The 25,086-nt window shown below is 50.6% G+C and overlaps 1 protein-coding gene across 1 annotated transcript; it reads right to left on the bottom strand.

Moving 5' to 3' along the window:
- Positions 1–6,467: 6,467 nt before the first annotated feature.
- Positions 6,468–7,754, bottom strand: SSTR3 (somatostatin receptor 3; the record flags this gene model as incomplete). The annotated part of the gene is made up of 1 exon (XM_080939788.1): positions 6,468–7,754. The coding sequence occupies one exon, from the start codon at positions 7,752–7,754 to the stop codon at positions 6,468–6,470; it is 1,287 nt and encodes a 428-aa protein (XP_080795914.1).
- Positions 7,755–25,086: the final 17,332 nt, after the last annotated feature.

Genomic DNA, 25,086 nt, shown 5'->3' with positions numbered 1-25,086 from the left:
GCAGTTCCCATGAGCAAATATTGACACATTTCCTGGCCATTAAAGCAGAAAGTCCAACTGAAAGAGAACATTCTGTCCCTTCTCTGCAAACGTTTGAAACCTCCTGACCCCACCCCAGGCCTCAGTCTCCTCACCTGAAACAAGATGGTAACAAAAGATGTGGCCAGGATCCCAAGTTTCCGGGTCCCCTATAGGGCATGAGGCATGGGTGGGCACTCTCAGAGGGAGTGAGAAGAAGAAACTTCTGCTCACATGCATATATATATATATACTCTAGATTCACCTCCATTCTACGCACCCTGGAGTGCCTCCAGGGCTGCAGGGACACTGGGCCTCTAGGAAGCACTGAGGCCATGCGATCTGACTATTCTGTCTGCTTTATACTCTTCCAAGGGCATTGTGTGTCGTCGAGAAGCTGGCCTTGGTGATCTCAGGGCACCCAACCTCCAGCGTCACCCTATCCACCTAGCACTAAGGAGGCTGAGGCAGGAGGATGGCCCTAGACCAGAGCTGGGAAAACAATGTTCTTGGTCTTCTTTCTGGTCCTGACACCGGGCAACAACTGTAACATCCCAGACTACACAGGAGGCCTTGCACGTCTGTCCTGTAAATACACTTCTGGAAACGCTTATGCAGGACCTGTGGGCAGCAGGCACTGTCCCAAGATCTGCAAAAGTTGGCTCATCTAACCTAAGCACTTCCTTGGCCCAGTGAAGGAGAACCTGGGGTAAGCAGAGGTTGATCCACAGGCTCAAAGTAAATGGATGGGCTGGGACATAGTGTCTACACCTTAACACTCTCTGGTGTCCCTCCTCTGGCTCCTAGACAAGCCATCTGGCCTCTGTGCACAGTCTTTGGCAGTTAACAGTATCCATTCAACACATGGTGCATGATGGGTGAGCAGGTTGGTTGGACAGATCTTCTCGGGACCGAGACGGAGGATCCACTAACAAACACCCTGTGACAAATGGACAGGGGTCGTAATGAGAGTCCCAGCTGGAGCCTCAGAAACAAAGACTATCATGTTGCTAGGAGAGTGGTTCATGCCTGTAGTCTGGGCACTTGGGAGGCTGGGCTAGGAGAGTTTTGACATCCAGCCAGCCTGCTTTACAGAGTGAGACTTTGCCGTGAAGAGAAAATGGGGGCTGAAGAGATGGCTTAGTTGGTCAAGTGCCTACCTGCCTTGCACGTGTGAGGAACTGAGCTCAGATCCCTAGTAACCTGCATTAAAGATCCCCTCATGGCCACATGTAGCCCTGGCATTGGGCTCAGTGAGACATCCTGCCTAAAAGATAAAGTGACAGAGATTGGGAAAAACACCCAACACAGGCCTACATATATGCATGCCTCAGCACACATGTACACACACACAGACACAGAGAGACATAGACACACACACACTGACACACACACAGACACACACATATTGATATACACATGAATACACACAGACACACACAGAGAGACATAGACACACACACTGACACACAGACACACACACATATTGATATACACACGAATACACACAACCACACACAGAAAGACACTGACGTACATACCACACACAGATACACACACACACTGACATACACACCACACACACAGATACACACACACTGACATAGACACCACACACAGATACACACACACACTGACACACACAAACACTGACATACACACCATACACCCAGATACACACACACACTGACACACACACACACTGACATACACACCATACACCCAGATACACATACACACACTGACACACACACACATTGACATACACAGACACTGACATACACATCACACACACAGATACACACACACACATTATTACCACACACACTGACTCCCAGACACAAACACAGACACACACAGAGACACAGACACCCACCACACACAGACACACCCCCCAAGCATGAACATGAGTTTACTGTGACAGTTCTGGAGTCCAGAAACCCAGGAACAAGGAAGGTGTTTGTAACTTTCTGGGCACTATGGGTCTGCTCCAAGCCTCCATCTGTCTTTTGGAGGATGCTGGCATTCTCAGCATCCCTGGGCTTGGAGAAGCATCCCCTTGGTCCTACGTGAATGCTGGGTGTTTAAGGCAGGGTCTCACTATGCAGTACAAACTGTCCTTGAGTTACAGGTAGCCCTGGGAATCACAGGTGCGTGTGGTGCCGTCACGCTGACCTCTTCCTCTCTACTGCTCTTGTTCACGTCTGTCCAAATCTCTTTTCTTGGGGACACACACTGTATTGAGCCCACCGTAATTAAATGTGACTTCCTTCCCTCCTTAAATCTGCAACAACCTTGTTTCCAAAAGAAAGAAACACAGGTTAAGATTTCGGTACAGGAACTGGGAGAAGCATGGTCAGCCCCTAACAGGAGCTAACTCTCCAGGACACCATGACGTTACAGCCTGTGCCTCAGCATGGGACTTCAGCCTCCTGTGGCCTTGCTGGCTGTATTGTCAGCACACACCAACCCTGGTACACCCAGGCTCCAGTACCTGAGTGTGCACACCCACTAAGCTCTCCCAGAACACATCTATACTCGCCTTTCCCACTGTGGCCACAAAGGAGCAACACAAAAGTGACCACCTGGGAACGTCCAGATGCAAGAGCCATGCCCTGACATACCCAGTCACCTTGCGTCCAGGACAACCCAGTATGAGGGAGGGTGCCAACACACACACTCAGAAAAGTCTCTGTTAGCTAAGTGAACTATGCCCAGAGATGTGAAAAAAAAAATGTCACACAGTAGGATCACATTACAATGGAGTCTAAGGCCTGGGACACCTAACTTTGAGTCTCATTATATGTGTGTGTATATATATATATATGATTTATTTTATTTTTCTCTGTGCATGTGTGCGTGTGCATGCGTGTGTGTGTGTGTGTGTGTGTGTGTGTGTGTGTGTGTGCGTACACTATGGTATACATGTGGAGGTCTTAGGACAACTTGGGAGTCAGTTTCCTCTAAGTACCCTTGGGTGCCAGAAGAGGGTCTCCATCCCTGGAACTGGTTACGGGTGGTGTGAACTGCCAGTCACGTGTTCAGTGTCTAGAAGAAATAAACTTCTTAAACCCCTGAGTCCTCTCTCCAACCCCTCTCATGACTTTTAGGCATATGTTCCTTCCACAGCTTCACAGTGGACTCCCCAAGGGCCTGAGGGTTGTCAGTGACAGGAAGCCCCCTGAGCCTCTGTCAAGGCCACCCCTTGCTCACCTCTAGGACAGCCTGGGGATCCACTACTCAAGACTTTTCTACTTGGGGTTCCATGGGGCCCAGCTGTCAACTCCCTTTGGGACAGTGGCCTACATCATCTTCAGATAAAGGGGATCCCAGCGATGAGTAGTAGCCTTGTCTGCTCCAGCCTCGGACCCCTGGAGGCTCCCAGCTCTTTTCCCACCTTTCTGTTACTGATGCAGAGCCCTGGTCCAGAAGCTGTGGCCATGGGTTGTTGCCTGGCAACCGCCTCTGAGCGACAAGATCAAGGTAAGTCAGCAGCTTCCATTGCTGAAGAGGACTGAGGCAGGCTTGGCTGTCACTGCCTTTCTGTCTCTGCTCAGGACTAAATCAAAGGTTCTAGTCACCAAATCTAAAACAAGCTCCTTCTGTTTCCCCTGCCTTTCCAGCATGCCCTCACTATTTCCAACCCCAGCTCCAAAACAGGATCCTCACGGCACAGCTATGACCCCAATGGCCTAACCCTGTTCGTGTATTCATCCCAGAGACTCACAGGAAGGGCCAGAGCTGTGCCATCAGGCCCTGGAGATACAGCTGTATTGTCCCTGCCCTGCTAGGTCAAGGTTTTCAGAGATACGTGGAGGATACATACACATGCACTTCAGGGTGCCCCAGCAGTAGCTCCCAATGTTGGTCAGTTCATAATTGTGGGCACAGAAGAGAAACCCTGGGCCATGTGGACACTGACAAGTGACACAGGCAGTGGCTGGCCCATCAATGAGGCTACAAGGCCTCATAGAAAACTTTAGACATGTGATTATGGCATGAGCACCTTCTACACCACATGCACTGAACAAAGTTACACACACACACACACACACACACACACACCTATAGGACTGTACCTAGATACAGTAGCCTACTGCTGTTGTCTGGCCCTTCCTCCCACAACTCTGTCCCTCCCACCACACACCATTGGCCATATTGTATTGTCCATCCATGACAAGCCCCTCCCACCACACACCATTGGCCAGATTGTATTGTCCATCCATGACAAGCCCCTCCCACCACACACCGCTGGCCAGACTATACTGTCCCTCATACTGCCTTACCTCTGGCTGTCTGGAAAGGCAGACACTAACCGGTCATCACCCCCCATGACCTTGTCTTTGGTGATCTGTCGTCCACTTACCTCTCTGCTTTGAGATTTGCTGTTTAGACAACAGTAAGAAGAGGTATCGTTTTGGGGGGTGCAAATCTCCAAGGGTGTAGGTTCAGACATTCAAGTACTTCTGTGTAACTCTTGAAGGACTAGGAAGTTATTCAGAAAGAAGCCACCCAACTTCACACTCTGCCACCGGGGCACAGGGAGAAAATGGTCTTAGTCACTATCTTTATTGACAGGAGCCAGGGTCAGAAGCAGGGAAGAATTTCTCAACTGGTCACCCACCTCCCTTTGTGAGACATAGCTCACTTCCCCATCCAGGAAGGCTGGACTCACTTCCTGACCTAGCTCCTTCTCAGAGGAACCCCTGGGCCAGGCCTGAGACCCCACACATGCCTACGTTTGCAAACTTCTGGATTGCATTCTCCCTGGCCCTCGGCTTCTGACCTCTTACGCCCCATTTCTCATGAATACCTTCACCTCCAGTAGCTGACCCAGAAGCCACTCACAGAAGGGGCAAGGTGTGGGTTGAGCCTGAGGTAGGGGCACGGCCACTTCGTATTCATATGCAGCCCCACTGTTGTGAGCAGTAGTTTACCCAGCATGACTCAGTTCCTGCAGGATTCTAGCCTTCTGGTGAACTGGGGGGGACCACATTCTCACTGCCATAAGGAGACTGAGGTGCAGAGACAGAGGGTGTGGCCAGGTGGCTTGAGGGGAATAGGAGATCCAGCTTTCTCAACGTCTGGATTTGTGGGTTCCCTGAGAACCCTGCCTCTGCAGGGTAGGGTATGGGGTTGGACAGAAGCTCCAACCTCTCCAGGGCCAGTTTTGCTGGGACCAGAAGGGTCATCTCTGGGAGGGTGCAGATTAAGTCCTGACCCAGCTGAAGCAGTGGTTACTCCCCATGACAGCCCGTTAGTCTCTACATCACTGGGAGCCCTGGGAATACAGAGGGCATTACCATTCCTACCTATTGTCCTGAGAAGCCAAGCCCGTTCCCAGGACTCCTTCATGATCTGTGCCCCTCTCACCAGCCCCACGCACCCTCCGGGGGATCCTGGCCACATGTCTCCTTCAAATCCTTCCTGAAACCATCAGTGCTGGAACTGAGTTTAGCCCAAGGTGTGTAGGGGATGCAGGGGGGGGGGGGGAAGGTTAGCTCAAGATCACCACACTATTCTGTCCTCTTCTCCCTCCTCTCCCACCACCCTCCTCGTCTTACTGCCTCAGCTCCCCCTCTTTCTCCCTCTCCTTCCCTGAGGCTGCTGATTAGCATCTGCCCTAGGGACCAGGTAGCTGACCTGAATAGGATGAGTCAGTCTTCGGTGGCCTGAGCCTGGCGGTGTGCAATCCTCCTCCCACCCCAGAGAAAGAATACAAAATTAGAAGACCAGTCAGATGTAGGCCCCAGAGGGGCCCAAGCAGCAAGAATCCCCCCTGAACCGTGGTTTCATCTGCCTTCTGGGAAGGCCCCATGCTCAGACACTGGGATGAGGGTCTGTAGGACACCGGACTGTCCTGCAGAAGAGGTAGGAGGCCTAGGAAGAGCAGAATGGCTGAGGCCACACAGCAGCATAAGGAGGGTCACCTAGGTCCCAAGCTGTGGCATCCCACCTCATCAACTAACACTTCCTTTAGGCTTCAGCCAGGCAAGCCCCTGCAGCGCATCCACATCTCTGAGTCCCCAAGCCCTGGTGTATCTCCTTGAGGGCCAAGATTCAGATTGATCCCCAAGATACCTTGTTTCTTCGTCCGACTGCTCGAACTCCCTTAACTTGAGCCCTGATCAGGATATTGATCCCAGTAAGATCCCAGACCCCTTATCTGACAGGGCCTATCCAGGCTCATTTTACCCATCCCTGAGTCAAAAAGAAAAATACAAGGCCCAGAGAGGGCAAATGACTGGCCAAAGGACACACAGCACACCCTGGCACAGTGGGACAGAGCCCAAGCCTATGGACATCCCATAACTGGACCCTAGCATTCCAGAGAGGGCCAGGACAGCCATGTAAATAAAGTCACCTTAGCTGCTGCTCGCCCCTGCCTGGTATTTGTGCCCCTAGGTCAAGCCCAGCTTCTGCCCTTTTCAGGACCATACTGAGGGTTCTTAGAGATGGCTCAGCGTGCTGGCCTTGTCCCCAGCTGTGGCTTCCTGGGGTAGAAGCTGATGCTCCTTGGCAGTCCCCGTGCAGGGCCGTTGCTGTTGTCCACTAGTGCTGGGTTGTGCGATCTGACTGACCCTCCCGTTCATCTCCCGCCCCCTCTGCATCCTCCGCTCCTCCTCTTCCCTTCTCTCTTCTTCCTCTTCATCCTCCTCCTCCTCCGTCTTCTCTGGAGGGCCCGACCCTGGCTCCTGGCTCCGCACACGGCGTGATGGTCTTAGCAGGATCCTGCGGAAACCCTGCTTGAAGCGGTAGGAGAGGAAGCCGTAGAGGATGGGGTTTGCGCAGCTGTTGGCGTAAGGCAGAGCCACCACCAGGAAGTAGAGGCCGAAGAAGGCGGGCTCTTCCGGCAGCGGACACACCACATTAACGATGTTGAGCAAATAGAAAGGCATCCAGCAGAGGACAAAGAGTGCCACCACGGCCACCACCATGCGTGTAACCCTGCGCTCAGAGCGCCGCCGCCGCTGGCACGCGGGTGCCTGTACCCACTGGCACGAGGGCGCCCGCACCCGCCGCGTGGTCGACCGCACCTTCACCACAATGAGCAGGTAGCACAAGCAGATGACCAGCAGGGGCCCAAAGAAGCCCAGTGCGGCCGTGTAGATGATGAAGGCCGTCCGCCAGGCAGCCGCTGGCTCTGGCCACTGCATGTGGCACGTGCTCATCCCCCGGGGCACTCCTGAGAACACAACCACAGGCAGCACCACCACGGCCGAAGCCACCCAGACGGCCGCACTGACCGTGCGAGCCACGGGTGCCGTGCGCCAGCGGGCCGAGCGTGTGGGGTGCACCACGGCCAGGTAGCGGTCCACACTCATGACGGTGAGGCAGAAGATGCTGGTGAACTGGTTGATGCCATCCACGGCCATGACCAGACGACACATGAGAGAGCCGAAGGGCCAGTAGGACAGGGCGTTCTGAGCAGCCAGGAAGGGTAGTCCTAGCATGAAGAGTTCATCAGCCAGTGCCAGGTTGAGGATATAGACGCTGGTCACTGACGGGCTGGACGTGTGCCGCAGTACCACGTAGATCACCAGCGAGTTGCCCAGCAGACCCACCACGCACACCACCAGGTACACCAGAGAGATCAAGATGCCACTGACAGCCAGGCCTGCCAGGCTAGCGCCAGCAGATGAATTCCCCAGGGCAGTGTCCAGGGGCCAGGCTGAGGATGCGTTCCCAGGGTCCAAGGTCGTAGGCACCGACGAAGGATAGACAACGGTGGCCATGGCTGAGATGAGGACCAGTCAGCACTCAACTAGCCCTAACCTACGGGAGGAGAGAGCACAGCTTAGCCATGACAGAATAGCTCCCTATCCGCCACCTTGAATACAATACCACCACCTTCTCTAACACCCCCAACACCTTGAACTTAGAGACCTGCTATGTGCCAGCTCAGAGAACCCCAACAGCACCGTGTGCTCTCTGCAGTCCAGCAAGGGGTGCTATTTCTAGTTCTCAGGTGAGACCCCCCCTTTAACCCCCAACTCCAGGTAAACGTTGATCTATTTGTGTCTTTTCTAGCAGAGCCCAGCGCTTTCCTCAGATTTCCAGTTCCAAACAGAACAACAGTGAGCTGTCGGCGTCTCCTCTCCTGGGAGTCGGAGCCTTTGACACCTCCCTAGCCCTGGCCATCCCATGGGGCCCTGCCGGGAGGGATGAGTGTGAATACGAGGGTGGACGCCTGGACCCCTTCTCCTCCAGGACAGACTGGTGGTGAAAATCTGCATCTGGAAGCTACATCTCTTAGGTGCAAGACTAAGCAGGAGGAGGCTGCAAGAACAGACATCCCCTGGCACTTGGTGAGGTCCTGTGTGCCTGGGCCTCGGGGATCCTTCTGGTCTCCCCCGCTGGACTCAAAATCTCCTGAATCACCACGAACTAGCCAACGCTTGGCCGTTTCCACTGCCCCCACCTCTCTCTACCTCAGTCACATCACTCACCAGCCGGTGAGGCATCAAATGAGTCAGAAGAGCCCCGAGTGGGCAGACATGTGAAGTCGTGGGCTGCACACTGGGGACCCGGGAGAATGGAAGCCCTCCGGCCTCCTCCTCAGCAGGTCACTGCTTCTAGAACACTCAGGTACAAGGCTAAGAGCAGCCTCTCCCATTGGCCTGACCCTTCAACCCATCTCTTTCCCAGCCAATAAACTGCTCTGTTCACCCCACCAGTTCCCCTGAATTCTGGATCCTTAGCGCAGCTAACTCTATCCTGCAGAGTGGGGTCAACAGGAAGACTCCGAGCTAAGAAGCTGCACTTCTCACTTCTGCATTGACTCACTCTGGGTCTGGACCCCTCCACTAGACGCCGAGAGTAGTTTAGGCTTCCCGATGAGACTCTGGATGTGGGAGGCTCCTAGAAAGGGGACGCACCTAACTCCCAGCATACTCCCGAGTAGAAACATATAGGACAGCTCTGAGTGGCAGGCTGGTGATGCCAAGGATGGCAAAGGACCCCTGGCAGGGTACCAAGGCCCCTCCCGGCTACACACCAGGTTGGCCCGGCTTCAGTCAGTCTCCAAACTCTGGGCTCAGTAAACCCCCGAGTGTTCCTCTCTTGAGCTCAAGCTGGAGGATTCGGCAGTGTCCTCACAGATCTGGCTGCTCCTAGTTGAACCCTCAGGAAAATCTGGCAGCTCGGAACTGGCACAATCCCATGCCTGCAGCCCGAGGCCTTCCTGCTGTCTCACCAACTGGCCAGGAGCGAAGCGGAGTCTCAGGAATCTGGGCCATACAGAGGAAGAAGTACTTATAGGAGGACCTGGGGCCCCTCATCTGCTTGCACAGGCTGCCAGACTGAGGCCAGGCTAGGGCAGTCCTCTGACTCAGTACTGTGACAGGTTCACTATCCTGCTGGCCCAGGCAGAACTTCTCTGGCTGTTTGTGCTCTTGAACTCTGGACCATAGGCCCAAAGCCTCAGCCCCATAGGAGCCTAAGAGACAGGCATTTAAGTTCCTGGAACACAGCCATGAGTCTCAGAGTTGGGTTCTCAGGCCCCATGACTTTGAGTTAGGGAACATCACAGCTCAAGAGAGCTGGAGTTGAACCATCCTAGGCAAGGAACTTTGGGATCTAGGACCTTACAGTTCTGTTCCCAGGGTGGGGGTGGGGCACCCTACGTCACCTGGCCACCTACCCACTTGATTTATGCAGTGCCTTCTTATAGCTTTTCCATAGGGTGGCCAATCAAAGGCGTCTGGGACTGCAGAAGGGAGAGCTCAGAACCAGGCAAACCACATTTCCAGCCTTCAGGCACAGATACCTTCAGGGAAGCCCAGAGTGTGCTACAGGGATGGCCCCTGCAGGCTCACACAAGCACATTCATGAGCCTGCAGAAGCCCATGCACACACACACACACACACACACACACACACACACACACACACACACACGCTCACAGGAACACAGCTACCTAGCCAGACCCTTCTCGGACTCAGATGAAACATTCCTCCTCGTACCCTGGCCCCCCTCCAAGGCACCCTTCTTGCTGTCAAAGTTGACAGGCCAGGCAGGTGCCAGAACACAGAAATCACAGCTTTTCACTGCGGGAAAACAGACCTGCAATTTCGATGCCGTCTTTTCTTTACGATTCTGGGATCCTGATCTAATTCCTCCTAGGAAGGGAGGGAGGGAGGGACTTTGCCTCCCTGTCTGGTTTATCTTTGGCACAAGCTTGCCTGAAAACTGGGGGTGGAATCTCCTCTGGGGACTGTTCAGGAAGGGAGAGACACACAGAGAGGGTGAGCCTGTGCTCCCAAGCCCCACAGCAATTAAGGATGGCCCCTCAGGCATGCCAGACTCCCCTGTTGATTTTATTTCCCTCTCACTGACTCCCACCCCCTCCAAAGTGCTTTTCCTCAGCACCTAGCCTATCACCCCGAGCTTAGTAAGTATGAAGGGAAACAAGCCTGCTAAGCAGGTAGAAGTCAAAGGAACAAGGATGGGGGGGTGGCATACAGGGATGAGGAAGGAAGTTGAAGCTCAGGGACGTTACGTGACTGCCACAGGGTCACCCAGCTGATGAGTTTGAAATCCTGTCTACTGAACCACGCTGGTTTCCTTAAAGGCCTCTGGCTTGGAGTTGTCAAAAGTCAGGACAGCTAGGGACAACTGTCCTAGCTGTAGGCTGAGGACCCCTGGCTGGCTCTGCAATTCAAATGTCCTCTGCACTCCTGGACCTTCCCACTAAGAGGCTGGGATCTTATTAGTCAGCAGTGACTGACATGAGCCCCAGGTCTGACCCTCAGAGCTCTAACTTGAGCTCTGCTGATCCTAAGATGCTGTGTGACCTTGGACAAGTCACTTCTCTCTGGTTCTAGTCTCTGCCCACTTCAATGGCGATGTGCATTCCCACCTTACAGGACGGCTGCAAAGGTGGAGGGGGCTCTTCGGATGCATCACTGCCAGCATGAAGGGGTGTTCAGGGCCCGGGAGGCCAGATGGTAGCTTGCATCTGGCTTGGTCCAGTTCTGACATTCTGCTGCGTGGAGGCTCCAAGATTCTGGAATGACGGCACAAGATGCTGAGATTAATAGCCCTTCCTGCCTTCCAGCCCACGCAAAACTCACCAAAATCCTCCTTGCTTTCTGGAACTCCCACCCTCTGCCAGCCCCAGACTTAGCCCTAAGTTCAACCTGGTCAGAGAAAAGGCCTAGGTATCCCACCCTTTAAGTCCCCAAGAGCCCAGCCTCCTTACCTGCCCACAGGGCAAGAACTCCCTTTGCAGTCACCAGGCTGGAAACCATTCTGCAACCAGGTGCCACCAGAGCACAGCCAGCTGGGGGCCACACAGTACACACTCCTCCAGCCTTCGTGGGCCTGGGCCCTTCCTAGGTCCTCAGGGGCCACGTCAGCCCACGTCACCTCTCCCATCTGGTCCTCCGTCCTGAGTTACCACCCGCACCTGGTACATCACCCCCCATCTCCAGGACACGTGAAGGGTGCCGGACACAGGATGGGGGTTCTTCAGATGGCACCCAGTTAGGGGTGGCAGCAGACACTTCCCAAGATGACAGAAATGTGAGCTAGCAGGGGACATAAGCCAGAGGAAAATAAGGAAAGGAGGGGGAGGGTCGGAGGTGGAGAAAGAGAGAGGAGAGGGAGAGGAGACAGTGTGTGGGCGGGAAGGCAGAATGAGGGGGAGTAAGGAGAGATGCCAGGCAAGGAGCAGGGACAGAGGAGCGAAGAGGAGAGGCGGGAATAGATGGACGGAGGAGCAGGGAGAGATGCAGAAAAAGGCAGGGACAGAGGGAGGTAGGAGGAAGAAGAAAGAGGGGGTGGTGGGGACAGTGACAGAGAAGGATTGTGCCACAGATGGTGACATGGAGAGCCAGCAGACCGGGGGAGGGGGGAGCGGGAGGGGCCGGGAGGAGGGGCTGAGCACCGGACAGCAGGTGCCAGACTGAGGGGCAGCAGGTTAGGGGCGGAGGCCAGGCCGGGAGAGAGAGAGGCAGATCCCGTTACCGGGGAGATTTCAGCCACCCACGCTGGCCTTGGCTCCTGCGGGAACTTGGGAAAAAAAGAGGGGAGCAGCAGAGAGGGGGAGCTGCCTGCCAGAGGCAGGACAGCCCCAGATTCCTGGGACGTACTACCCCACGAGGGAGGGGGTTACTCAGCGGAATGAGGAGGAGGGGGCAGAGTGGGCTCCGAGCCCACATATCTCTTGTGGTCGTGGAGGATTCCAGGAGCAGGACAGGTCCCGGGGACGGCAGATAGGGACTGAAGTGCTGGGGTCAGTTGGATCTGGACAGAGGAGCAGCGAGATGGGAATCCAAAGTAGGTATTTTAGGCTTTGAGAGCGGAAAGTCAAAGGTACACACCGCTCTTAACTGATACAATTTGAATATTAGCAAGTGCCCTTGAAGACAATTGTTCCTGACACATCAGCTGACAACGCTCCCTGGGAGGGGGATGCTTTGCTTCTTTGGTGCATAAAGGTAGGGTAGTCCCCAACATCAGACCGCTCACAGGTGCCTACCTGTGTACGCCCTTCTGTCTTGGTTGGTAAGCTGGACAAAGTAGTAACCTGTGGCCATCTTTGATCTAAAGTGGACACAAGCTCTGAGCAGCCCTGATCGTTCAAGGTGGGGCTTCTTGGTGCTGTATTCTCTGCTCACAGTCCTCCAGGACTCTCCCCAGTCACCTACTGCCCACTGCTCCTGTTGCCTCCTACCCACGGCTTGCTTCCCTTTGGCTTCCCAAGCTCTGAGCTCATTTCATTCATTCATTCACTCACTCACTCACTTGTTCATTCATTCTTAGACACCATTGCCCCCAGTCTTGTTCCCGGCTCTAGAGATAAAAGGAATGAAGTTTGCCCTGGGCAGACAATCCACACCATATCACTCAAGACAGAGTCCAACCTTAGCTGGGATGAAAAGGAATTGGGTACAGAGATGGGGCTGGGAACCATGAAGCTGGGTGAGGAGCTAGCTTCTCACCAAGCAAGAATCTAGGTAGGACAGTCACAACTAAGCCTTGGGGGACTTATGCTCATCTTGGGATATGGTCCTCTCGATCTGGGTAAGCAGAAAGCTTCTTGATTTAGGTTTCCACGGTTCTTTTGCTACTGCACAAGTCCCATCCAGGGCAAGGACAGGAGCAGGAGGCAGGAAGGAGCCTCAGGGTCTTCTTCGCACAGGCTTCACCTGCCGCTGGAATGCTGATATTACACCATCCCCATGTTGGGGGTGGGGCATATGGTCATCTGGTTGACCCCAGGACAGGGAGTTTTCTTTTCTTTTTTTATTTTTTTTTATTTTTTAAACGACTTTATTTTGCAAAACAAAGATAAATGTAAAGATTTTAAACATTTTTTGCTTAAAATTATACATTTTTCTCAGTACTGTTCTTTCAGACATTAAAATAAATTTTACATAAAACCATGTGAATATGTTTTTTAGTCAGTACTTGATTTTTTTCAAGGGCTTGACAGTATGCATTGAAAACCTACTAGTTGCAATAAGCGTAAAGTACATGCAAAACAAAACGCAACATGGAAATAGTCAAAGTCTTCTTGTTTTGTGAATATATGTATATTTTTTGTTTTCTTTATTTCTTGGACTTCATACAGTCTGTGAGTTGTTTCTGGGGGAGTGCAAGCCTCTGGGGTTAGCATCCCACTATCAGTGACTGCATATTATGTCTGTTCTTTTGTGACTGGGTTATCTCACTCAGGATGATCTTCTCTAGATGCAGCCATTTTCTTAAGAATTTGGTTAAGTCATTGTTTCTGGTGGCTGAGTAGTATTCCATTGTGTATATGTACCACAATTTTTGTATCCATTCGTCTTCTGAAGGACATCTGGGTTCCTTCCAGCTTCTGGCTATTATAAATAGAGCCGCTATGAACATTGTGGTGCATATATCTTTGTTGTGTATTAAAGTGTCTCTGGGGTATATGCCCAGAAGTGGAATAGCTGGGTCTTCAGGTAGTACTATATCCAAATTTCTGAGGTATCGCCAGACAGATTTCCAGAGTGGTTGTATTAGCTTGCAACCCCACCAACAGTGGAGAAGTATTCCTCTTTCTCCGCAGCCTCGCCAGCATCTGCTGTCATCTGAGTTTTGGATCTTGGCCAATCTGACTGGTGTGAGGTGGAATCTTAGGGTTGTTTTGATTTGCATTTCCCTGATGGCTAAGGATGTCGAGCACTTCCTCAGATGTTTCTCGGCCATTCGGTGTTCCTCAACTGAAAATGATTTGTTTAGCTCTGTACCCCATTTTTTAATAGGGTTATTTGGTTCTCTGGTGTCTAGCTTTTTGAGTTCCTTGTACATCTTGGATATTAGGCCTCTATCTGATGTGGTGTTGGTAAAGATCTTTTCCCATTCTGTTGGTTGCCGTTTTGTTTTCTTGACGATGTCCTTAGCCTTACAGAAACTTTGCAATCTCATTAAGTCCCATTTGGTTTTTCCAATGAGTTTTCATCCTCAGATGTCCAAAGTCTGTCCTTGCAGCTGTGATTTACTTCATGGTGACTCACCTGAAGATGGGCATGAATATTTTCTGTATTGGACTGTCAGTTTCCCAAGGTCAAGCTCTAGATATGGTCCCCAAGGTATCCCTGGGCTGGCACCAGCCTAGCACACAGTACACATTCATCCCATTACAAATGAAAAACATGGAAGATGCATGCATGGATGAATGGGTGCATAAGAGGCTGACTGGCTGGCTGGCTGGCTGGCTGGATGGATGGATGGATGGACGGAAAAATGGATGGATGGATAATCAGACAGACAGATGAATAGACAGACAGTCAGATAGATGGGTAGACGGAAAGATGGATGGATGGTTGAACAACTAGATAGGCAGATAGATGGATGTATGGATAGATGGATGGATGGATGGATAAATGGATGGGTGGGTGGGTGGATAGATAAATGAATGGATGGATAAATGGATAGACAGGCAGACGAACAGACGGACGGATGGACGGACACATGAATGGATGGTCAGACAGATGAGCAGACAGATGGATGGATGGATGGATGGATGGACGGACGGACGGACGGACGGACGGATGGATGGATGGATGGATGGATAGCATATGACTGAACTCATGGAGTTCACGAGTGGGTGGGTGGGTGAGTGGGTAGATGTATGGATGAATAGAGAGTATTAGAGGGACAAGTAGAGACACCTGGTTTCTGAGGGCAAGTTAGAGAGCGAGTGGAAGGTGTGTGATGCATCAGACTGGGACCAATGCTCTAGGAGACTTCTGCCAGCAAAAGTGACCCCAGGGCTTCTGTTGAGCTCCTTTTCTGGTGAGCCAGCACAGAGAGGGGAAAGCGTAGATTCACATCTAGAGTCCTGGGAGCAAGGCACACCAGGAATCCAGAGGGACCCCACAGGAATGGCCCTGCTCTGGAAGTCTGAGGTTCTAGAAGCCTGTGGCTCAAAGTCCCAAATCCATGACCTCAGTCTGGACCTGGTTCCCTGGGCTGTTAGATCTGCTGGAGTTCTGCAGAGGCTATTTTGCTGGCTTTCCCATGTGATCTTGGCCTTGGCAAACTATGATAGTATCTCCACCCCCAGACTAGAGGGTTCCCATGGCCAGCAGTAGTGATGGTGTCTCCACCCTCAGACTAGAGGGTTCCCATGGCCAGCAGTAGTGATGGTGTCTCCACCCTCAGACTTGAAGGCTCATGGTCAGCAGTGGTGTCTCTACCATGGGACAAGTAGTTTTTCAGGAGTCCAGATCCAACTGGAAGTCAGAAGTGGGAGTGTCACCGTGAGGCCAGGGAGGGACCTGGCTACTGAAAAAAGCCTGTCTTCTAAAACGTGAGATGACTATCTGGCCAGCTCTGGAGCTCACTAATGTCCCCACTAAGGGTGTCTTTGGGCTTGTCACCCGCTACTGACTCCTTCTGAAGCTAAGTCTTAGGTCTGCTTTGTACAAACTATGTGACCTCAAATATGTGTCTGACCCTCTCTGAGCCTCATTGTCAGCTCCTGCTTCATAGGGTTATGCAGATGACAGAATGAGCCACCCCACCCCACCCCACACACACTGCAGCAGTTCCTGTGATCTCATGACTCCTAACTTCTAAGCTCCTGCTCGTGAGGGAACCAAGGGCCATGCCATTGGACAGAGGGACTCTGTCTTGGCTCTGTTCCCAGCCACATGACTGTAAAAACCCCTCTTGGAACATCAGTGTTCTCCTCCTGCAGAGGCTGTCACCTGGCTGTAGGTCACCTGAACACTGTTGACAGGAGACAGAGAAGAGGCTCATGGGATGCTCCCCCACCCTCACCTGGCTGACTCTCCAGAGGCCTCAACAGCCTTCACAGGATTCTAAGAATGGTGCCCCTCCTGCTGCCTTATCCACTGATTTTTCTCTTTTTAACGAAAGAGACTTGAAAATCAAGAGGGACACCGTGACCTTCCCTTCTCCCTTTGAAGGCAGGGGCTGAAGGCCATGAGAGGAACCTCTGAGAACCAGGAGGACCAAAACCTGCCACCTTATCAGGCTGGGCTGGGGAGGGTCAGGTCTGTCACACGCCTTCTATTTAACCCTCTCCTTCCCACAAGACAGCTGCGGGGCTTCCCAGCCCATGAGCTTGGGAGGTGTTTTTGGTTTGGTTTGGTTTTGGGTTTTAAGTTTTTCTGCCCGTGGGGAAAGTGATCAGGGAACTCTCCCGTACTGCACCCGTTGGTACAGGTCCCGTGCCCTTCTCCCACTCATTAATCTGCTCTGTGTCCATTTTATTCTGAGCCGGTGGGACCCTTAGACAGCACAGTGACATCAGGAGGCAGAGACTCGATTAAAATGCTGAGTCACAGCCTGACTGTTTGAGGCTCTCCCGTGGCCACCTGTCACTGCCACAGTGCTTAGTGTCAACCTCCCCCAGTGACACTTTACCCCTTCTCTGTTCTGTCACTCCCTCCCTGAAGCCCCAGCCCTTTACCCCCCACATCTCCCCTTTCCTCCCCTTCTAGCAAGCTTAGATATCACCTGCTCTGAGGCAGGCTTCCTCCCCTGGGCCTCCCTTTTTGTCTGTAATGCAATTATTTTTCATTTCTGATTTGTTCCTGTGTTCTTCAAGGATTGTTTGCAAACATGTTTCTAAATCCTGTTGTGCTAAAAAGGTTTTAAACAAGGAAGATACAGCCATCTCCCATGGCCCTCTCCCTAGTGTGTCTGAGGCAGCGTTGACCTTTGGTTCTGTGCGTGTACACATCTTCTCTCCACCCCTCCCCCCATGCACAAACTCGGTGTTTTTGAGATAGACTCAGTCAGTATGGAGCCCAGATTGACTTTGCACTGTTGATTCATTCTGCCTCAACCTTCCAAGTTCTGAGCTCCTAAGTGTGAACCACTGCACACAACAGGCATTTTAAATTTTTACTTAAAAAATACTTTTTATTCATTCTTTGTGAGTTTCACATTATACACTCCAGTCCTGCTCATCTCTCTATCCCCTCACATCCACCCTTTGCCCTCGAAACCTCTCCCCCATAATAGTACACACACGCACCATACACACACCACAGACATACCACACACACATACATACCACACACACACCACACACACACATACCACACACACACACATACCACACACACACCATACACACACATACCACACACACACACACACACCACACATACCACACACACACACATACCACACACACACCATACACACACATACCACACACACACACATACCACACACACACCATACACACACATTCCACACACACACACACACACACACATACCACACATACACACATACCACACACACACCATACACACACATACCACACACACACACATACCATACACACACCATACACACACATACACACACATACCACACACACACCATACACACACACACCACACACACACACACATACCACACACACACCATACACACACATACCACACACACACACACACACCATACACACACATACCACACACACATACCACACACACACACACACACACACACACACACACGACTCATAACAACCATCTGCTCCCCTCTTCTGGCTTCCTTTGATGTCATATATCATATGTTGTTGTACACAAATATGCAGGCAAAAACTCTTACACATAAAATAAATGCTTTACACTCAGAAGAGCAGATCCTGCACCTCTACCGCCTAGCACAATGAAGCTGGCCCTGGTGGCAGGGATGAGGGTGAGCTGGCATTAAGGGCATGACAGTGGGAGAGAGCTGACCCCTCCACTCATCTGCTGGAAGGGAAGGTAGCCTAGGTGTACAGGTAATGCCCTCCCTGAACTCCCCTCACCACCTCCTGCAGTCAGGAAAGCTGGCCTCAGGACAGAGTGCAGGAGAGCTGGCCCAGCCCCTCCCAGGCAGAGGCAGCACTTGGGAGAGTGTTACCCTCCCCACCCCACTGGGCAGCACAGTGGAGCTGATTCCGGAGGCATGGGTGCAGGTGCTGGGCAGAGGGCATAGAGCGGGAGAGCTGCCCTGTCTCCTACTGATGGCCACATTGGGTGGCCTAGCCAAAGCAGTGCTGGAGAGCTCCCCCTGGTGCTGTGGATAAGAAAGCTGGTGGGCTGACCAGAGCTTTGATTTGGCCCACCCCAAAATCACCTGTGAACTGTTGGAGAGTGTGAAAGGGCCAGTCCCGCTGATCAAAAGCTGCAGGGTCCCTACGACACAGGGCAACAACAGGAAAACTGGGAGGAGTCGGGTGAAGATCCAATACTGATGTTGTCACAGAAGCCAGAGACCTTGAACCAGACCAATGACTCACTGCAATGAACGTTTGCAAGTGAAGATGTGTGGGTGGACAGAGGGATACACTGTGGACACACTGACACACTGCAGCTTCCATATGAGATGTTTTGTATGCTTTGTTTGTGTGTGTGTGTGTGTGTGTGTGTGTGTGTGTGTGGTGTATGTGTGTGTGTGGTGTGTATGTATGTGTGTGTATGTATTGTGTGTGTGTGTGGTGTGTATGTGTGTGTGTGGTGTGTGTATGTATGTGTGTGTATGTATTATGTGTGTATGGTGTGTGTGTATGTATGTAGTGTATGTGTGTGTGTGTGTGTGTGTGTGTGTTGGGGGGGTGTTGGAAACTAAAACCTAGTCCTTTGGAAGAGCAGCCACTGATCTTTTTAGCTGAGGCATCTCTTCAGCCCCCTCTGCAGCAGAGATTTTAATTTCTTACTCCCTCTTACATTCTTCATTCTTTTACTTCCTTACCTACAAAACAAACCATTCCTTTTCTGGGGCTAAGCATTTCCACATGACCCTCCAGTGCCTCAAAAGACATACAGTAAAAAAAAAACCCAGAGTCCAGCCACAGTAAGAAATTTCTTAGAGACCACCAAGCTGCTTTCTCTGGTGCTGGCCGCTAGGCCGACACTCAGGAACAGTGTCTTCATCAGAGTTTTCCCAGAACCTGTGTGTTTTCTTCAGTTCCTGCCCTCCTCTCTTGGGATTTACTCTCTCGCTGAGGAGGCATGTGGCCTCTGGAAGGTGTGTATGCCTGGAAACAGTTAATGCCTCAGTCAAGGACAGCCCCGGTGGGAGTTGCATTTGCTGCTGAGTCTCTGGTTTGGCTCATGGACACTATCTTTCTTTTGTCTTAGACTTCCTGCACTCTGCCCATCCTCAGTCCACAGCACATACGTGCTGTGTGTGGCCTCTTTTCCTTCCTTGTCTCTGGCTGTTGTGAAGCAAGAAGCTTTCTTCCACTGTACCGTTTTCCCCATGGCCATGGGTCTAAGTGCAAATGGAGCCAGCTGGTTATGGACTGAAACCTCTGGAACCACAAGCCAAAACTTAAAAAAATCATACAATCACACAGAAAGGTTGGTGCTGAGAAGTAAGATAATATGTATGATAACTCTTGACCATGTGGTCCAGAAGGCTTCAGAATTTACTTGTAGAAAAATCTTTGAAAAAAGAAAAAAACTTGGAGACATGGACTGGTAGATCCCTGGAATGTTGTTAGCAGAGCTAATTAGGGTATTGCGGTTGGACCTCAGAAAACTAGAATGCAAGAGGGATGTTATATGGAACCGTGAGTAAAGAAAGCCTTCCTTCCCCAAGTGGTTTTTGGCATGGTTTTTTGTCACAGTTATCGAAATTCTGAAGTCAAGTTGGTACCAGGAGTTTGGTGCTACTGTGACAGAACTGACCATGCTGTTTTGAATAGGATTCTGGAAGAAGTTTAGAACTTTGGGCTAGAAAAGCCATTGAGTGTTGAGAGCTCAGTAAGCTGTTTAGGGGCTTGGAAGACAAGCCTGTTGACAGTAATAATGAGAACAGATAATGAATGTTCAGCTTATGAAGTTCAGAAGGAAGCAGTCTAGTGGGCTTTTTATGTGGATAATCTATAGTTCTGCTCAATTGGGGCTGAAGAATCAGCTGTGATTAAGAAGAGATAGCATCATTGTGGTGAAGTCTTCTGGGAAATGTTTTCTGAGTCAGCACAAAAAAAATCTGTGTTCCAAAAGGAGCCCAGGTTGTACCTTATGCTGGCAGCTGAACTTGTTAGTGTAAGAGTCACCCATACTGGTTTTGAAGACACAAAGAGGTCGTGAAGAGCAGTTGAGGCTTGGCACTGTGGAGTCTCTCTTCAGGCACTGTAGCTGAAGTCCTGAAGAGAGCTCAGGAGAAGCTTCTGGTTAAAGTGCAGCCCAGTTACAGTAAGAGACTGGTGATAGTTTTAGTAGGAATGACCTCCGTAAACTCATGTGTTTGAATACTCGACCCATAAGCAGTGGCACTATTAGGAGGTATGGCCCTGTTGGAGTAGGTGTGGACTTGTTGAAGGAACTATGCCACCATGGAAGTAGGCTTTGAGGTTTCCTATGCTCAAGCTAAACCCAGAATGGCATACAGTCTTCTTCTGCTTTTGGATCAAGATGTAGAACTCTCAGCTCTTTCCTCCAGCACCATGCATGGCTGCATGCACTATGGTTCTTCCCAAGATAATGAATGAGACCTCTGAAACTATAAGGAAGCCTTGATTAAGAGTTTTCCTTTACAAGAGTGACCATAGTTATCATGGTTCTTCCCAGCAACAGAAGCCCAGAGACAGAACTCCAGCATTTTTGGAGACACCAGTACCATGGGATGGTCACCAAGAACAGCAGGAGCACTGGGTATAGCCAGATGGAGCCTAGAAGACAAGTTGAGTGTGTTACAGAAGGCAGAGCAAAAGAAGCGACTCAAGCTCCTTAGAAGAACCCAGAATATCTGAGAGAATGCCGGGTAATTAGACATTTTAGGTTATTCATACATTTGGAGTTCACTTTTTCTTTGTTCAGATTATGACCGTGCCTGATTCTTCCCTCTTGAAATAAGAAAGCATTTAATTTATTATTTTTTTTATTTCACAGGAGCCCACAATTGAGAGACTTTGAATTTTAAAAGAATTCAGATTTTAAAAGAGACTGGCTATCTTAAAGAGACTGAACTTTTAAGTGTTTAAAATTTTAAAGACTCCGGAACTTCTAAGATGTGGAATGCTTATATTCTAATGTCAAAATTAGTGTGTAATTGTGGGGAAGTACAAGAAAGGAAAGGTTACGGTTTAATGGCGATGTGTCTGTGTGTCGCATTAACAAGAGGTCAATCTGCTTGCTCAGTTTATGTCAACTTGATGCAAGCTAGGGTTTTTGAAAAGGACAGAAAATCCCTCCATAAGATCCGGCTGTAGGGCATTTTAGCAGTTGTTGGGAGAGGGCCCAGTACACTGTGGGTGGTGCCATTCCTAGGCTTGTGGTCCTGGGTTCTGTGACAAATCAGGCTGAGTAAGCCTGTAAACAGCTTGTCCCCATGGCCTCTACAGCAGCTCCTGCCTCTGGTTCCTGCCCTGCTTGAGTTCCTGCTCCCATAGCTTTTGATGATGAACTATTTGTTATACAGAACTGTGAGTAAATAAACCCTTTCCTCCTGAGTTGTTTTTGGTCATGGTGTTTTATCATAGAAACAGAAACCCTAACTTAGATATGGACAGAGTCAGTGCCCGTGAAGCTTCTGATGGAAGCGTGAATGCTCCTGGGAACTAGACCACACATCATTTATGTTTCCTTGTGTCAAAGAACCTATCTCTGTTTTTTCCATGCCATGAGACTTTGTGAGAGTAAATTTAAAAGTGGCCAAAAATTAATCTGGCAGAGAAAATTGTAAGGCTTTTCAGTGTTTAGGAGACAGCATAGTTACTGCTAGTTATGTTTAGCCATATTGATGGCGAGAACAGAGACAGATTTGAAAACCTTGCAGATTGCTCAGAAAAAGAGTGGTGAAAACTATCCCTAAGAGGAAAAACACATTGCTAAAGAGATTCACACCATTAAAAGGATAACTGACTTGATGGTGCATGTCTTTAATCCCAACCCTGGGAGGCACAGGCAGGGAGGGAATCTCTGTGAGTTCAAGGCCAACCTAGTCTACAAAGCAAGTTCCAGGCCAGCTGTGGTCATGAGGTGCGAACTGACTCAGAAAACATAAGCAACAAAAGAAGCCTATACTTTGTATCTAAATGGTAGGGAAAGGTGCCTCAAGGCTATCTCAAGAACTCATCAGACCTCAGCCATTGTCAGTGTCTGCACTTTTAAAGTAATCATTTAAAAGACTTTCCCAGGATTCATTTCGCCATCCTCCTCTGGCCAAAGCTGCCACAGTCATGGTCCACAGCTATTGGTCGAGATGGTGGCAGGCCTTGTGTCATTCATATGACACTGGTTTTGCAGCCATGAAGAGTGGAAGGGTGGTAAGATCGTGTAAAATTGTCCACTCAGATTTCAAAGGACATCCTGGGAGGCCAGAGACAGGGGTCATGGCTGGGTCAGTCCCAAGAGCGCCCTCTTGTGTGAAACTGAGGAGAAAGCTGAAGATGCTCTTGAGACCATGCAGAGTAGAGAGGCCAGAGAGTTGGAAGAGCACCCAAGGAAAACCATGAGCACAGAGCAGAGACAACCCAGAAAAGAGGCAGTGTGCACTGCAGTTGGTAAGGTCAGAGCAGTGGGGTATGTGCCCTGAAATTCATATCATGACATCACGTGCCCCAGATGCAAAACATGATATGCAGGATTTAACATTCACCCTGTTGGGTCTTTGGCCTCACATCTCCTTTCTATTCTCCTGCACAACCATGAGCTTTTCTATCAGCACCTAAGTTCCAGAAATAATGACTCTGAGACTGAATTACTTCACGAATAAATAAATGCCTAAGCCACAAGTTTGGGCTTGTTCCCTGACTAGCTTGTAACTCAACTGACTGTTTGTTCTAAGCCCTGCCACATAGCTGGCTACTTCTCCTCGGTTTCATGAATCTGTCTCCTCAGAGCTCAGACAAAACTCCTCCCAGAGATCCTCTATCCAAGAATCCTCTCTCCCTGCCGGGACTCCTACCTCCTATTTCCGGTCTAAGCTAATAGGCCAATAGCTTTTGATTGACAGGTGATGCTCCCACTCAGTGCACAAGAGATCCTCTGCACCATTTGTTCATCCCAAAAGAATGAGAGTGCTTATTGTGCGGTCTTATATATTACATATATGTTATATACATTTTTGATCTTGCCAGTTTGCCCTGACTCTCAGCTTCGGTTTGACCTTTTGATCAATATTGAAACCGCTGAAACTTTTGGAGAAAGCCGCGGTGCAGTTACAGGGCAGCTGTGTTGAGTAGCGAGGTCGTCTTTTGCAGCTGCCTTTAAGTGGCGATTAAGTGTGATCTAAAGGTGTCAGACTGACACAGGCTGGGATCGCACAGGTGAACAGTGATTATCCACTTGATTGAACTGAGAGATACCTAGGAAATTAGTAAAGAGCAGCCTGGGTGCTGGTGATCATTTCCAGAAATGATTAGATAATGGAGCCTCTGACTAAACCACTGATTTAATCCCCCGGGAGTCTAATTTCAGACAGACTGTTGAGAAGTGGAGCTGTGGAATGTAGGGCCCGATGGGAGGAAATGGGTCACTCAGTCTAGGGCTCCAAAGGACTTTTTGTTCATTTGCTGGCAGATTGTAGAGGCAAGCAAACTCCCCTTTACCACGCCCTCGGCCACGGTGCTTCCTTCACCCTTGCTACTGGCCTAAAAGGGAGGATCTGACCAACCACCAGCCAAAGCCTTTGAAACCACAAGCCAAAACAAATCTTTCTTCCCTTAAATGCTGTATCTTGGCTATCTTGTCCCTAAGTGGGATCAAATCTACATCTTCTAAACCCAGTACGGGTCTTCACCCTGGCTTGCTTAAAGCAGGCACTCCTGAAGTCAGAGCTTCCTGGTTAATGAATTCTCCCTGGCAAAGTCAACCATGAGTAGCTGCCCAACACAGGGCAAGGACTCAGAAAGCCAACTACTCCACAAGCAGGCTCCTATGTGTCCTCTGCCATCACTGTCACCAACAGCCTACAGTGTCCAGGAGACACCCCCTGGAGTTCCAGGAGGTGGGTTGCTTTGCATCATTTTGATCTGCCTCACCCTCTTCCCACCCTCCCTCTTCCCAGCATGCCTTGAGGCCTACCCTTCACCACCTCCTGCTCTGTAGTTTACCCACCAGGATTTGGGGTAATAGCCATCTCCCAGTTTCTCTGCACACAAATGTCCTTGTTTCTGTTTCTTATGCCCCTGGTTCATGGCTGTTTTTCCATGGGGCCAAGGTACATGGACTATGTACTATCCCATGGTAAACCAACACAGGGCATACTGACCCTCAGACCAGAACTCTTCAGAATCAGAAGATTCTGATGTGTAGATCAAATCACAAGGGCAAAGGTATTTGTGTGTCTGTCTCTCCTTGATCTCCAAGCCCCTGGAGAGAAAGGGCCTGGCCTCATCCCTCCCAGTGTGTCCAGTCTTAGCACAGATGGGTGGAGACACAGGAAGTGGATAGAAGCCAGTGTTTTTCAAGCCTAGTGGCCTTTTGACTTCCTGGGGGTTCTCTCTTGACATCTCCCAGCTCTGCCTCACCCTCTTCAGGGTCCATCGTGTCCTTTCTGACATCGCATGAAGCTTGTGCAGAGGCATGTGGGGGCGGGGAGACAGCAAGGCTCTCCAGACCCAGGTGCCCACAGAAGAGATGAGCTCCTCCCCAGCCCCATTC

This window comes from Micromys minutus (genome assembly GCF_963924665.1).
Source record: "Micromys minutus genome assembly, chromosome: 27".
Lineage (NCBI taxonomy): Eukaryota > Metazoa > Chordata > Mammalia > Rodentia > Muridae > Micromys > Micromys minutus.
This window is presented reverse-complemented; position numbering and strand designations above follow the sequence as displayed.